Raw genomic sequence first — 16,368 nt, forward strand, 5'->3', positions numbered from 1 at the left:
GTTTGCGATCACCATTTCGTATGGCGGCAGGCCGGGATGTGCGTGGTAGGTGTGCACACACAATTAAATTCAATTATTATTGTATGAGATTTCACAGTTATCAGCAGTCGGTCGCGGTGAGACCGACGATTGTTTCAAGAAGGTGACCAAGCCCGACGCCAGGCCATTATACGTAAAGAAAACACGCGTTCGTAACGAAACGGCTCGCACATCGTTCAATTTGAACAATGTGCATTTTGATGAAACACATTTTTTTTTATTTGTTTCCAATGTGTTCATTCCCGACCTGTTCCCGTTCATAGACGTGCAGGTGGTCAAATGAAGGTGAGGACGTGAATTGTCCGTTTATGTGCTTAAAATGTTAATAATGTCTTAAAACGGTTACCGCACAGCCATACAGACACGATTTTATGACATTTTCGACAATATCGACCTTTTTATGGGTCCGTTTTTACTATCGGGAACAAGGTATAATTTACAAGTTTATTGGAAAATATTATGGCCAAGTTTGGGTGGGCCCCATTAATAAAATACAGGAAAATGATGAAATTAAACCGTTTATGTAATTTTATGGTGCCGATTTTCCATAGCACTATTTCTCTTAGTTTCTGGTCGAAAGACGTCGTTGCCGAGAATCGAAACCGACTTTTACGAGTACCAGGATTCCACAGGTGTTCCAGAAGTTGTTCGAAAATTAAAAAATGAAAGAAAAGGAGAGGAAAAAAAACGTTGACAAGCCATTCACCCAATAAATCCCATCTCAATATCTCAGGCCACGCTAATTCAATTTTCCAGTGTGCCACTCGTAAATATAATTTACACTAACGAGAGGCTAAGTTAATGTGTTGTTGAAATAAACAAATCTCGCGCCGCTGACAAAACAGATCCACGGGGTTCTGGATGCATAAAACGAAAATACGACCGCAACGTTGCCAACTATTTGAACTATTATCCCTTTCTGGGACCTCTTTCTTCCAACAATGGCTCTTTTTAACGATATTTCTTAATTTAATTACAGCTACATTCTAATTTATATACATTTTAATTATATATTTTTTCGTTCGTTGGTAATTAGTTTAAAGATTTCATACTTTTGGGATTGTTAGCAAATTAGCCTTTCCAAAATCTACTTATCATTTAAAGAACTTTTTACTTGTTGGCAATTGATTGAAACTTATTCGATATTTCGGTGAAGTTAATCATTTAAATCGTATATGTTTTAGCTTTTTATTTATTTAATTTTATTTACTTAAAAAAGGACGATTAATTACTAATGAAATTTTTCAGTCATATGTAAAAAATTTAAATTATGGCTGTTTTTGTATTTTTTATGTTATTAATAAATTGACCAATCATACTTCTTAACCTTTGTTAATTTTTTTTTCAATTACTTAATTACTGGATTTATTAATAAATTAACCATTTCAGGATCTGGTTTACACTTTTATTAAAAATATATTTTATTAATTATCATTGCTTAACTGGACCTTTATTAATCTTTTTTTTAATTACTAGATGTTTCGATCACTTTAATCTCTAATAATTTACCAGTTTATTTATTTAAAGGTATTTAGAAGTTATTTACTTGGAATAGGATAATTCAGAATCAATATTATTATCCTCTAAGGCTTAATTTTTTTCTTTCTAATTTATATTTATTTTAATTATATATTTTAGACCTTTTGAAATAGTTATAAATTAGTTTAAAATATAATTAATTCAGTGTCTTCGTATTCATGGATATATTAATAAATTCACCATTTCAAGATCTTTACTCTTTATTATATATTTTAACAAATTATCACTGACTGATTGGTACCAAGTACCTTAATTTCCAATGGTATTGGATCAAACATTTTTTCGAGTTTATTTATTTGATATTGTCTAAAAAATATGAATTTGGAACAGAAATATTCAAATTTGTTTAATTTTTAATTTATATTTAGACGCAATGTATTGTAATTTTCATATTTTGAAGATTTCCAGTCATTTTTAAATTAATTTAATTTTTTCGTTATTCTTAGTATTACTAATAAATTGTGATCGCCGTTTAATTAAGACTTTGTTAGAGTTTTTAATTACTAAACACTCCCTAATTGTTTTAAATCGAAAAGTAGAGTGGGAGAATTAATATTAAGATCAAAATATTGGTTGAAGGATGTTGCAGCGATAAACTCGGCACATTAAATGGCCGTGCAAAAGAATAGGAATAAAAAGTGATAATAACATTAATTTCCAGTGAGCGTTGTTTTGGTCGAAAAGTTGCGGAGATATAATAAATCAGCGAGAGCCGATTGGATTGTCTGTTACATACTCAATACGGTACGGAATAAATTAAAACAGGATAAAAAGGAATAAATAATAAAAGTTGTGTTCGTATGCGAGGCCGCGGGCGAGACTAAGCTCGTAAATTAATATATTTAAGTTAGGACATAAATCTCCCGGACATTAAGTCAAATTTTCATAATTACATTTGGAATCGTCTACATATTCTTTGTTGTCGTGGAACCCCGTGCAAACATCATCATATACACTGTTGCCAACTATTTTCATCCACCATTTGGCACTGTTAGTAACACATTTTATATGTATTTAATGGACCGGAGAAGTTGTCCACTTTTAACTTCACTTTGTACGTTTTCTGTTAATGTTGGTTTTTAATTCTTCGTCGTAATGTTAAACTATTCAGTGTCTTCAGTTATTGTTTTAAGTGCGACAAGACAAAATAAAGGATGGCTTGTGTTTAAGCAAACAATTTAATTTTAAAGCATCCAACTTTAATGAGAATCTGGCTGGTACATTTAGCAACATAATGTCATTTAATAACGCCCATAAACCAACTAATGAACAGCATAGTATTCCTGGCGATAGATTTCCCACGTACCCATTCGATTTACCCATAAAACCGCCAATAAACACCCATCTGCGAAGAAAATCCACGGAACAATGGGATAAAAGGCAAATTTGCATAACAAATATTTACATATAATATTACGTGCACGGACGGACATAATTTTTTTTTCCAAATGGCGATTAATTATTAGCAAGCATGATCTTGAAAGGATTTCTCTGGTCGCGTAATGGTATTTCTTGGTAAGGCGACTAAACACCATCGTTGTGAATTTATATTTCCCGCTACGTGAGCCGAGCTGGTTACGCCAATTCGGGTTTTGCCTCGTCTGATCTTGACCAATGGGACTTTCTCTTCGTTCTTCGGAAATATAAAATGTGCATTATCGTCGGACGGCCCCGAAAAAAGTCCGTCTAAAAATATTTCATTGTGCCAAACGTTGACCCAAAACGCATCGAAAAGTACCATTTTAATGCGATCCACGAACCGAAATAAATTTCGGATTACCAAGACATGTAAACATTAATTTCAGATTGGCCGCTGCTAAACATAAATTAGATCCTTTAATTTAATGGTGTATAAAACTATATTTGTTTGTAAAAATTCCAGAAATCGTTTATAATCGCGTCGTAAGCTCGAACGTTAGCATGTTAATGTCTGTGTGAATTGTAACCACATGTCCGACAATTTTATGGTATTAAAGTATAAATAACTTTAATTGGTATTGGACGAATTGGGAAATACATTCCGAATCGTATGTTTAAATTATTACCATAATTTGCCCCGTCCATTACCGACGACTCGACTCTTAAATGGGGTTTCCACCGAAATTAATTAATAAAACGAACTTTATTAAAATCAGATTTCGAACCCCCGAGCCAGTGAGTTATTTCGATCTTGATTAGTCCGGTGTTGAATTAAAATACCTGAACGAGCCGGCCTAACATTAACACCTCGGATATCCAAACCATTTATCATAAAAATTAATCAGGCTCGATTATTTACATCGCACATACGTACATACACAACATTATTTCATAAGCCGTGTAAGTTGCCAATGGAACAGGACATATGTGGGCATTAACAATTGACAAGGTATATAATCGAAGTTGCATACACAATTATACGACCGGCGGGGTGCCCTAATGGCTGTCTCGAACGGGTATACTTGATGATATTCTTAATGATTACTTTCCATCTGGCTGCAAGAGATTTCGCGATATTGATTTTGTGGAAGTGGTGCATAAACAACGGAACATTTGCAACATACAATACCTTCAAATATTCTTCTTCTTCTTCTTCTTCGCCAGTGCCATCCAGAACTTGTTTGAAGTAGTCCACTTTGCTTTGTGTTGCTGAAAATATTTGTTTCTTTTCTCAAATTTTTAAAATTTCTTATAAAGAATCATATTAAAAAGGATAACCTAAAAATTTTTCCAAATTTACTTTGGACTTCATTAAAATTTTGGATGTGTTCACCATAAAGTTTATTCAAATATGAAAACCAACTGTAGATTCAAAGGGAGTGAATTGAGTACTTACAATTCGCCAGTTACATATAGGAAAAAACTCTATGGTCTATGAAATGTAGTTTTCTGTTCCATTTTTACTTCTAATTAAAATATGACAAAGGAAATTAAAGAAGAAGACATAGAAATCTTCCAACTATTGCTGCGTTCAATTTTTAGGACATGTCCATCATAAAGTTTATTCAATTAAGGACCTGTAATTCGTAAGCTACAAATAGAAAAAAAATTAATAGACTTTGAAATTCAATTTTCTGTTAGATTCCGTTTTTTATTTCCAATTAAAATATGATAAAACACATTAAAAAAGACTTAGTAGGAAGATTTCTAATACAGCTTAATTTCTCATTCAATTTTTAGGACGTATCTATCATAATGTTTATTAAAATATGAAAACTATCTATAGTTTTAAAAGGGTTAAATTAAAATGAGTACCTACAAATAGGAAAAAACTGAATAGACTATGAAATTCAGTTTTCTATTGGATTCCATTTTTACTTCCAATTAAAATATGACAAAACATATTAAATAAAAAAAACTTTCTTATTCAAATTTTGGGAAGTGTTCATCATAAAGTTTATTAAAAGATAGAAACAAGTTTTACATTGGACATTGGGTTGAAAAGAGTTCAAATATAAATCATTCAGTTCTTTAGTAAATTTCATTTCTATTTTGTCCTAAAAGATAGACGATAGAGTACCTAATTTAATTTTACGAAATATTATTTGATTGTAATGAAACCTTCGTTTTATGGTTGTTTGAAGATGTTTCAACATTGGAGAGAAGCAATGGTACTGTTTAAACGTACGTTTTGATTGACACAACATACATTTAATTACCCATCACACATGTATCAAATTTACGTAACAGTCACACATGTGTTCCACTAAAATTGATCGTTATTATCCGCAAACAGATTTTTGAACAATTTACCAACTGATTCGTTGTACACCTTGCAGTTATTAGACCTGTACCTGGTGTTTAGCATAATTATAATGATACACATTTTCGACATGATTTTGGTGGAAACACGCGCACTATTAGAGGAACAGACTTAGAGAACAACACTTAAAAAAGGAACGTTAAAAAAGGCGCATGGAGGCACATGATGCGAAACTTTCCTGTGCAATTAAATTCATTTTCTTAGAAATTGAAGGAATTTCTAGTAGATCACGAAATGAAATTATTGTAGCGCACAATTCCACAGGCATATTATTATATGTATGCATATCATCGGCAATTTCGATAATTCCTACCTATTATTAACAGAAGTGGAGAGCCAGCATTAAAGCACACACAAAAGGTAAATACTACGTTGCTGTGCGAATATCGGGCTACGATAACTTAGATGGACATATGCCAACGAGTTGTAATTGCCATACAAAGGATAGTCGTTTTGTTAATTTTACCTGTATGTGCATAAAAACAGAGGCGTACGCTACAAACATAAAATGCCACTTCTGTTAAAAATACCTCTAGTATCATTTGTTCTTCCAACTTCCAAACAGGTCAACAATTAAGGAGGAATACGGGAAAAGTTGCCACAGTCGTTGTTTGTTGATGACAAAGCAACTACTTCGTGTTCCCCCTTCTATCTTCTATGTGGTGTTGATTGTTTCTCGGTTATCGGTCACATCTGAATTAAAAGTGTTGTTAATAGTTCAACCACAAACCCAATTAAATCCGAACACGCACCGTCGATAATTCAGCCCCCGCTTAATACACCCAATGAAATTAATCAGGAATTATCTCTCATGAGCAGAGACATTTTTATTAGCGGCCCGCGAAATAATGTTGTGCAATTACCTCACCTTTTAGTAATAAATATCCGATGCGAATAAATCTGATCCATAATTACCGTGTACCTTAGGCGGACCCAAAGGTGTGCCCTTTTTAATAAAACGTGGCGTATGATTAAGAAGTATCTTGGACTCCGTCTTGCCAGGTATATTATGTTCTCGTTCTCGAATTTGTTTCTCGCTCCTTTCTTCACCCAATTACCATTTATAAAGCCCTCGGAGGAAGCACTTTAACTTCTTCCAATCCGAGCTCCTCTCCTATCTCCGTATCAATTTAGCGCTTGTAATTCCATATTAATATGCATAACTTCGGATCATTTATAACACCTCGGCTTTTTTGTTTATTTTGATGGCGGATCCCTCGAGATAGCATTTGTCTAAATGGTAATTGGTTTAATATCGTTATTTATTATTTAAATTTAAAACTGACCCTTATCGTTCTTCACAGGCAATTTATTCTGACCAGATACAGTCTAACTATTGTTCCTGTCCATAAATTATGATTTACGTAATCATCAATAACGCCGTTTTTACATCCTTAAACAGTACCAGGATCTGGAGTGGCGGAGCTTTAAAAATTGCCATTCTAAAGAGGGCAATGAGAGAATATGAAGATCAATATTGATTTGGATATTTTTGTAAAAATTGTGAGAATAAGCTTATATTTATGAGAACAAATTTTCAATTCATTGAGGCATATAAATCATCTGGGAGTTGTTTATTATCCCTCTTGCTAACATATGTGAAAAAACAGATGTTCTGGCATTTGGATTAGGTAAACGTATTCGGTGGCTGCAATTACATTTGATGTTTCGTTGCTTGGATTCCACTTAGATATGAAGATTAATAGTCCCTGTACAACATGTCGTTTTGTGTGGATCCAAAGGTATTTAAAGGCCACGTCAAATCACTGGGCGATGTGACTAAAAACAAAGAAATTTTGACTGTCATATGTCGAAATTAGAGCAGTTATAAACTATTTATATACGATACAATGTGCGCGAGCGATATTTTTATTTGTCTCCAGACCGATTTGGTCACGTGGCCGTAATCAGTCATGGTCTGTCAGTCATATAGCTATTTTCATATTTATCTTAGCCGAATGTTAATTATTACGCAGGTGTATTGTCTATTCCGACTAAATTTATTATTTGGATCAGGATCAAGTCTTTCACAGTAACGTGTGACTTGTTTCCTGCGCTCCTTCTCACTATTTTTATTGGTGCTTGTCAACAATATATTTACCGAAAGTGCAACAAAGTTTATGGTGCAGAAATATCACTTTGTGCGCTCATAATTTGCACCTACTAAATCATTAGATGCCCGCGGTTTCCCACTTTATTAAATTTATAACAGATACTTTTTCGAGACTTGTAATTAAGCTACTTTACTACCCGTTTTATTGCTGTATAATTTTTGGCATTTGTATTTTATAACACTATAAAAGGTTGGAATTCGCTTTAATTATCACCCGATGGACATTGTTGCTCCAATTTCTTACTTAAAAACGATTATCTTTCGAAAACTGACTAAGTTAAGAGAAAACAAGTGGACGCGATCCTTCAATGTTGTACGACAGCAAACCAGTGCAATTAATTCGAATGTGAAAAGATTTCCAGACAAGCTCGGTCATGACAAATGCCGTTAACCTTAAACTACATGTAACAATCAGTGTCACGATGATCTGTCACCACGTAGGCACATTTAAAAAGTAACCAATAAGACTTTGGCACTTTTTACGAGTGTTTCGTTCGGCAGATGAAAGTCCGTCGCAGGGTTTTATGGTATCACTTTTGGTCGTGTTGTTTCCTCCTACTTTGAATACGATTCGATCAAAGGCTCAGTAAATTGTTGCAGTGCGCTTTGATGGTTGGGCGGTCGCTTTCTACCACCAATGCGGTTTTTATCCGTGCACTGCACGGTTATCAAACGCCCTGTGACTCCTTGTGGCCACAAATTTTTATAGCTTTTACCACACTGTAATTACCAGCTATACAATGTATGGGATGTAGGGTTATTAATATATGGCTGTTCCAAAGATGGATATTCTGGATGGTTCACAAAAGCAACGGAGCCATCAAGCACATGTGATAAGAAGGCCAAAAGTATAAAAGGATATAAGTCTTAAAAACTGGATGGACAAGGATCAAAAAGTGCAGAAAGGATAAAAACCCACCAAGATTGAAGATCGAAGATTGAAGATAAATAAGAACGGAATTGATTTTAAACAACATCTTGCGTCCTATTAATTTAAATTTAGTTCCTATTTCAATTAAGATAGATCGTGATGTGCCTGGGGGCTCATAAGCGTAAGAAAACGAGCGTGCAGTCTTTTGAATCGCGTCGAATCCATTCAGCGGCAGGATCTACGCATATGTGGCCTATTGTTGGTTGCACAGAGTTTACAAAATTGCAGACAGTGTGTCTGTAGTTTACAACGGTTAAGAATTATCTCCACTTCTCCGAACAGTCGTAAAATACGGCGTGTGACGTCACCGCGGCTGCAGCACAACGAAAATAAATGAAATTATTAAAATGGCGGCCCTTTTGATCCGCGCTCGTAAAATGAAATAAATTAACACAGCTGCAATTTAATTATGTCTAGGTTATTATTTTCCAATAAAACCTTTTCCAATTGCCAAAAATAATGCCGGTGTGGGATCGCTTTATTTTGTTGCTGCTTTAATTTTAACTTATGTGACAACTAAATTGAATAAGCGGCACGACGGTCAACGGCAGGTTTTGTTTGATACAATGTATGTACGATTGGGGGAAGGGTTAATGTGGTGTTTCGGGTAATATTCGGTGATTTAAAATTTCACACCTTAAAGCACGGCCCAAAGTTCCATGCAAATTAGACCTCCCAAAATACAACAAAATTTTATTGTTTTTTTGCAGAATTAACTTACACATGGTATGTCGATGCTGCAAGAAGACAGAAGAACCAAGATCGAAGACTCCCGATTTAAAAATGCCTAATTAAAATCCTGTTAAATTTCACTGAAAGTCGAAAAATTCAATGGAACCTAAAGAAATCACAGAAAACATACTATAATTATTATCTTTGAATCAACATTGAAGCAAGACAAACATCCTAAAATGTAAAATTATGTGTCACTTCCAGGTAACAAAGGTGTGTGAATATTTATAACTGTATAAAAGTGTGGTATAGAAAAATGATAGATTATTGAGAAATTCAATAAACGTATTGGACTTATTGGCGGATATTTACTCAAATAGTAATTGAAGATTAATGTTCGTGTATTTACATTTTAAACGGAACAAACAAAAGATAATTTATTTTATTATTTAATATTTTAACTATTGTTGTGCACTCTGACAGTAATTAAAATCTATTTTTAATAAGACATTACACAGTTTCATCACGGGACGACCTCCTAGATCGGCCTGTCGTGCACAATTGCTCGTTAATTTTAGAAAAGGCGATAATTAACTTTTTTTAAGCCATGTGTCTTATGTCTCGCCCATATCAAAATTCCACAATAGTAAAAATAATCATTGTCACTCACACTAAACCGATATTTTCGGCTAATTAATGTTGGGATATTTTCGGAGTGAATTCGATTTTTTTCAGTCTTGCAAATCGATTTAAGGTTTTGTTTTCAATATAAACGTTGTAATACAAATAGAGTGAATGACAGCTTGGAGTGACTTTGGATGTAAGCCAGCTCGTTCATAAACTCCAACGCTATTTGACATGAGTTGTCTGTTGCCGAGTTTCCGATTAAAAAAATATTGCTAAAAATAAATTTGTCTTTTTTTCTGTTGCAGGAACTCCGATAAACAGGCTTCCGATAATGGCAAAGTCCGTGTTGGACTTGTACGAGCTCTACAACTTGGTCATCGCAAGGGGCGGCCTCGTTGACGTGATAAACAAGAAACTCTGGCAGGAAATCATCAAAGGACTCCATCTACCCTCATCCATTACATCTGCAGCCTTCACATTAAGAACTCAGTAAGTAAAACACTCCTTTTTAATTCTCCAAGAAGTATTTACATCATTATCGATTGTAATGATTAATAAAATAGCAGGCCCTCGACTTGGTCCATGCATTGATTCATTACGGTTGTTTATGGCCTCATGATAGTAAAATCGCCTGTAGTGCGTAGGCTAAATCATAGCCGCAGCGCACTTTCATTCATGTCCGCCAAATAAATTGTATTTTATCGGCAGGCCATAAAGGCACTGTTGTTCCTTACAACAATTCTATTTGAATATACTCGACGCTGAATTGCACTTCCACATTTGTCATTTATCGTGCCATTTTTCCTAAAATTTTAATTATTTTAAAAAGTCCGTGTTGGCACATTATTAACGCAATAATAATTCTTCATATTTTATTTAGTGTCATTAAACGTGGCATTAGTTGTAATACCCTTATGTAAATCAATAACTAAAAGTTTTAAAAACCCACAAATTTTATAGTTGCCATTTATCGACCTCGTAAAACCTTTCAAAATTAAACCACATAAAACATTTGTGCCCGGACGATTTATGGTTCTAAAATAATAAAAAAAACCGGACATATAATCGCGGCCTTAATTAAATCAACATTTAATAACTCAAGTTAATCTTCCTTTGGTACAAAGATATTTTTTACGATTAGTTCTTGGATATCACTTTATTGCATATGATTTAAATTTTTATTGGGGCCCAAGCAGTAAATCATTTAACGGACAGTTTATGGACCGGCTTTTGATCTACTTCGACCTTTTTCGGTCGACCCAGTTATTCATTTTATGAATGTTAAACTGCATAGTAAAAACACAACATGTATTTTATAAAAAAAAAAAAATTGGCAATCGGCAAAAGCACCGAAAATAAAAACGTTAACAAAAATTAATGGCATCGAGACCGTTCTCCAGTTTCCTACATTTATTTTAAGATGAACTATGTCTTAATGAGCTGTTTATTACATTTTGTTCTATTTAAATTAATTGTAATTCAGTTTAGATCAAGTAAATATAACTTTGGGTTGACAGTTGACGGGAACATTTGTGAGATAAATGATCGTGTTCCTATATTAAGATCATAAGAGTTACTGACTGACGAACAGTATCAGACGCTAAATTATATCGAAACGAAATAAAAGCCGTGCCAACTGGCAATTATTGTTCATCTTTAAAATTCTGTGTATATGTACTACTAATTTCTTGTATATGTATTAATTAATTTGTATAAAAGACCTTAATTATATTGTTTTACATTGTGCATCTGTTTTCCAATAAGTGATGTCAGTTTGGTTGAATCTTATGTTTTTGTTAATTTTATTAATGTTCCTTTGATGTTATTTAAGTTTCAAACTCAATTTGAGTTAATGTTAACATCTACTTTTGTATGTATCTACCAGTATCAACTTGTAGCTTCATATTTTAAGGCAAACAATACAAATATTTAAACTCCTCTATACTTTCAAAATAATCCTTCATAAATCCCACAAACAACCCTTATTCACACGAACTGTCACATCTATAATACATGTAATAATAGAGAATATCCTTAGCCATATAAATAACTTCAGCAAAAACATCCAAACATGATAATTGAATACCGCAATATTCTATTGACTGCATTAATAATAGTTACTTTCGCAATAAATGGAAACAGAGGCAAGTTTTACTATTATTCTATCCTGTATCAGTGTTAGCAACCCTCTAGTTTTCCTCCAATTTGACTAGGCCTATACATAAATAAATAATAAAGAATATTTTTCATGGACAACTCCAAATTTCAATTCAATTCAAGGTTCCAAGACATTTGCCTGTGTATGTATAAACTGGCTTTGGTCCTTGCTACTTTACCAATTACTAAAGCGTTCAATTTTTCCTTTGCAGATACATGAAATACCTCTATCCATACGAATGCGAAAAACGCCGTCTGAGCACCCCGGCGGAGCTCCAAGCAGCCATCGACGGCAACAGACGCGAGGGCAGACGCAGCAGCTACGGCCAATACGATTCGATGCAGAGATCTCCAAATGCCACACACCAAATCTCCTCGCCTCTAAGCTTGATCTCACATCAGCAGCAGCTAGCCGCCCGCATGAATTCGATGATTGTCGCCGGTGGCATGAATCTACACAACGGCGTCCACCATCCAACCCATCCCCAGCCCATGACACAGCCATTGAATGGCGGTCCAGTGTCCTCGTTGGCACCGGGCGAGTTCGAGTCGAGGATGATGGAGTACATGAAACTGTTGAACAAGGAGATCAGGAGCACGGCCGCCACACCGCCAAGACAGGACATGTCGCCGCCGAACGCGCCACCGTCTCCAATCAATCACTTGGAGTTCTCCAGAATCAATCTGTGGAACATTTACAACAACAATCAACAGGTCACAGAACCGCAAAAAGTTCCGCTCAATCTCTCCGAGCCGACACCGATGATTAAACGCGAGCCGGAGCACAGGGAATCGCCGCCGCCGGGCAAAAAGAGAATGTTTACCAAGGAAGACGAAGAGCCGGAGGAGGAGCCGGAAATTGAGCATCCTCCAACTCCGAAGTCCTTGTCACCCACCACTCATATCAAAATCAACAGCAGGGGTATGTATCAGTTTTTGATTCTATAATATTAGATAAATGTTGTGATGAAACGTTGATTTAGTGATACAGATATTATATTTCGTGATAGATAAACAAGTTTTTACACACTTTTTGTTTAAAAATCTATTTCATATGTTATATCTTGGAGATTAGTTGGAACTGAGACTTTTTACTGTTCAACTTAATTTGAGATAATTAGTAAATATGACTTAACAGCAAAATATTAAACAGAAATCTGAGAGAGATCTTTAAAATAAATAGTACCAGTAGACATTGATTAAAAAGAATAAAAATATTGTTTGTACTTAAGTCATATTCTCGATGTTTAGACCTTTTAAATACACTTTGATAAATTAGAATTTTTAATAGAATACGTTAAGTTTTACTAAAATATATTTATAGAAAGCTTGATTATTAATCTTGGCAAATTGAACCCACCAAACATTTTTTTTTTGGTTAAATGAAAACTTCAAACGAGATTTTATCTCGGAATTGTTTTATGTGTGTTATTCTGATAAATGTTTTTTTCTTAAATGATACTTGAACTGTCGTTTATTCGCATTCCACAGCTATAAAATTTATTCGGGACAAACAGTCTATAAAAATAAAACTGAAATCAACGTAAACGCGCCATTAGCTTACATTTGGCCAATTTCCGTGGACATTAAAGCCCGGGCTCACCATTTAAATTTAATTGCCCCTAAAAAGAAACAACGAACGAGCGTAATTAACTAAGTTATTTAATTTATTAATAAATAGTGTCAATATTTAAATGTAACCGGCCTATCAATGACTTTTATTCGTTTTAATTACGCAGAGTTACAACACCATTGGCATCAAAATTGGTTCGAATTCAAAATTAGATCCAGTCTAGTATAATTAATGATCGTATTCGTTATTTCAATAAACATACGTGTCACTTTCGGTGCGACTATCAAACCCAACCAGTTTAATGATGCGAATGATTGATGACAATCTTATTTTTTTTTTTTTGCAGGGGATTCAAGGAACGGCGACAATTCCCTCGTGGTGAGCATGGAGTTGAACGGTGTCACATATCAGGGAGTTCTTTTCGCACAAAACGCGTCCAACACCAGAACGCCCGTGAGATCTTAAAAGCATCGCGAGAAATAATTAAAACTTTACTGTGACATTCACCCAAGTGATACAAGAACTCTGAACTTTTATATTTATTTTTTTAATTTTTACATTTTGTTCTTTAGCGTGTTTTTTTTTGTGTATGTCTTGGTGAATAAGTGTGCACAAATTTGTTGATATATTTTTTCCGGACACTCCTTTCGACAGTCCGCATTTTTGCGTAAGCTAGAAGCCAAAGATGTTAAATCTCTCTGAGCAACAGGGATTGCGGTCAAATTTTATTTAAAATAATTTGACTTCTAGCTTGCTTACATAAAGCATTCATTGTCTAATGCTTAGAAATATTTGTATGTGATTTTAAATTATATTTTATTCATTGTTTGTAAATGATGAATAGGGTAAGTGTTTGGTTGAGAGAAATGGCCAGTTTGTAGTAATACGCAAACTACATCAAACTAATTAGTGCTTCTAACTATTAAATTTCATCTATACTACATGAAAATTCAATTAATTGGTACATAAAGTACGTTCAGATTATTCGATGTTATTCGAACGCTAAAATTTTTAGTGCCGAGCAGAAGACTATCTTGTAAATACTTATGGCCAATTTTTATATTTCTCGGCTATTATCAAATGAAATAAACAATTGAGGGAAGTTTTCTTAAAACATCTTAAATAATAGGGACTCACTTCAAATGTTTACTCTCAAATTTTAGGTTTTACGAGCAGTGTAAAAGTTTACGTTCTATTTTGATTTGCCACACTGTTTTCAAATTAAATTTTAAAAACTGTGTGATTTCAATGCAGTCATATTAAACTTAAAACAATACATATTGTTTTTATATGTTCATTTGTCTGCATTGAACATTAAAAATAAATATTTTTTATACCAAATTGTTCTTTTTATTAATTTTACTCAAAGTTGTACATAATATATATTTAGTAAACAGTATTCTAATGTAGTTGTGTGTTATAATTTTTTGTATATCTGCCAAAAGACTGTTTTATGTTTTTAATATTGATTTCGACTTAAAAGAGTAATCGTCTTAATTTATTATTAAGCAAGTTAGCGTATTTATAAAGATTAAAAAACATACTTGTGTAGCAATATTAGTGTTAAGTACATATTAGATGAAAACAATATGTAAAATATTATTGTTCCAACGTAGTTTTAGAAAATATAATACAATCTTTTCCTTGAATTTTTACGATTGATTTTATTTGATCTGATTATCTCAGGGATGTGTCGTTAATATTCCTGTTTACAATGTGTTCTCTTTTGGTCATCTTAATTTATATTTTGTAACAAAATGGATAAATTGTTGAAACACATGCGCAGAATTAATGCTGTACATAAATGAATTATATTATTAAACATTCTCCTGATTATTTTCTTATTTTATTTATTACCTTTACCCACATTATTATACGTTAAGAAAGATGGAATCATAATTAAGGTAAGTATGTAAAAATTTATTAATATTCTAAAACGAAATTATTGCACGTAGCAATTAGCAATTAGCATCGTTCTTTAAATTCATTATTTAAACTTCTTTTAAATTCTAAAAAAATTGTGCCTAAATCAATTTGTATGAAATCATACGAAAGAACAAGAAATTCTTAGAATATTTTTATGTTTAATTCAGATTAAAATTTTGTTTAAATTTGAGAGACATAATTCTGACTATACAAAACACAAATGATTATAGTAATAGGAACAATTTAGTCATAAAATTAAAAGAGACAAAAAAAATCTTATTTTTATAAATAAGCAACGTCTTTTTATTGAAATAATTATATGTACAAGTAATAACAAGCCTCTAAGTGTTTTTAATATGCTGTCTAACCATAAAAACATTAATTTTATAATGTTTGTTATTGGGTACCGGAAAAAGTCATTTATGTTTTTAATGTTTGAAATAATATAACCTTCATTAAAATAACTTTTATTCGATAAAATAATCACCATTAAAGACATTTTTTTCAGTGTGTTAGAATTTTTGTAACTGAAGAAAAGATCAAACTCAGTTTTATCTGCAAAATTAAATTAGAAATATTTAAACTAAACGGTGAATAAACAGATTTAACATTTTAATGCTTCTAAAGTGTGTAATAAAGTACTACTAATAAAGCAGAAACCTTTTTCTGTTAAGATCTGTTCTTTTGTTCTTCATTAATTTTCTCATAAACTTTGTCAGTGAAGTATAACATTGTACTGTATACAAACATAAATAAACATAAAATAAATCTGTTAGCTACAAATCAAAAAACTAAATATTCAGCTGGCAAAAAGTAGAACTTTTTACCAAATGTCACTAATCTCTACGAAATCAACAATAATTTTAAGTTTCGCAGTATACACCAAAGTAAACTGAGTTAGTATAATGTCTCGTAGAAATCAATCCGATGAGAGAAAAATCAATATCACCCGAAAGTAACACGTATATTACAACAATTTTCAGAATTTGGTAATATGGAAGGAAAAAATAAAACTGGAAGGGCAAAAAAAAAAACAGAATAAACAAATT

The 16,368-nt window shown here is 33.0% G+C and overlaps 1 protein-coding gene across 3 annotated transcripts in view; it reads left to right on the plus strand.

Annotated features, from left to right (window-relative positions):
- The window catches only part of LOC109608519 (protein dead ringer), a 105,039-nt gene extending 89,810 nt beyond the window's left edge, over positions 1–15,229 (plus strand). For all 3 annotated transcript variants that reach the window (XM_020024958.2, XM_020024957.2, XM_020024956.2), the window contains exons 5-7: positions 9,969–10,152; positions 12,033–12,742; positions 13,740–15,229. In XM_020024958.2, the coding sequence (XP_019880517.1) occupies positions 9,969–10,152; positions 12,033–12,742; positions 13,740–13,858 (1,013 nt within the window). In that variant the 3' untranslated portion in view covers positions 13,859–15,229. The remainder of the gene's footprint in view (positions 1–9,968; positions 10,153–12,032; positions 12,743–13,739) is intronic.
- Positions 15,230–16,368: the final 1,139 nt, after the last annotated feature.

Source organism: Aethina tumida, chromosome 1 (assembly GCF_024364675.1).
Source record: "Aethina tumida isolate Nest 87 chromosome 1, icAetTumi1.1, whole genome shotgun sequence".
NCBI lineage: Eukaryota > Metazoa > Arthropoda > Insecta > Coleoptera > Nitidulidae > Aethina > Aethina tumida.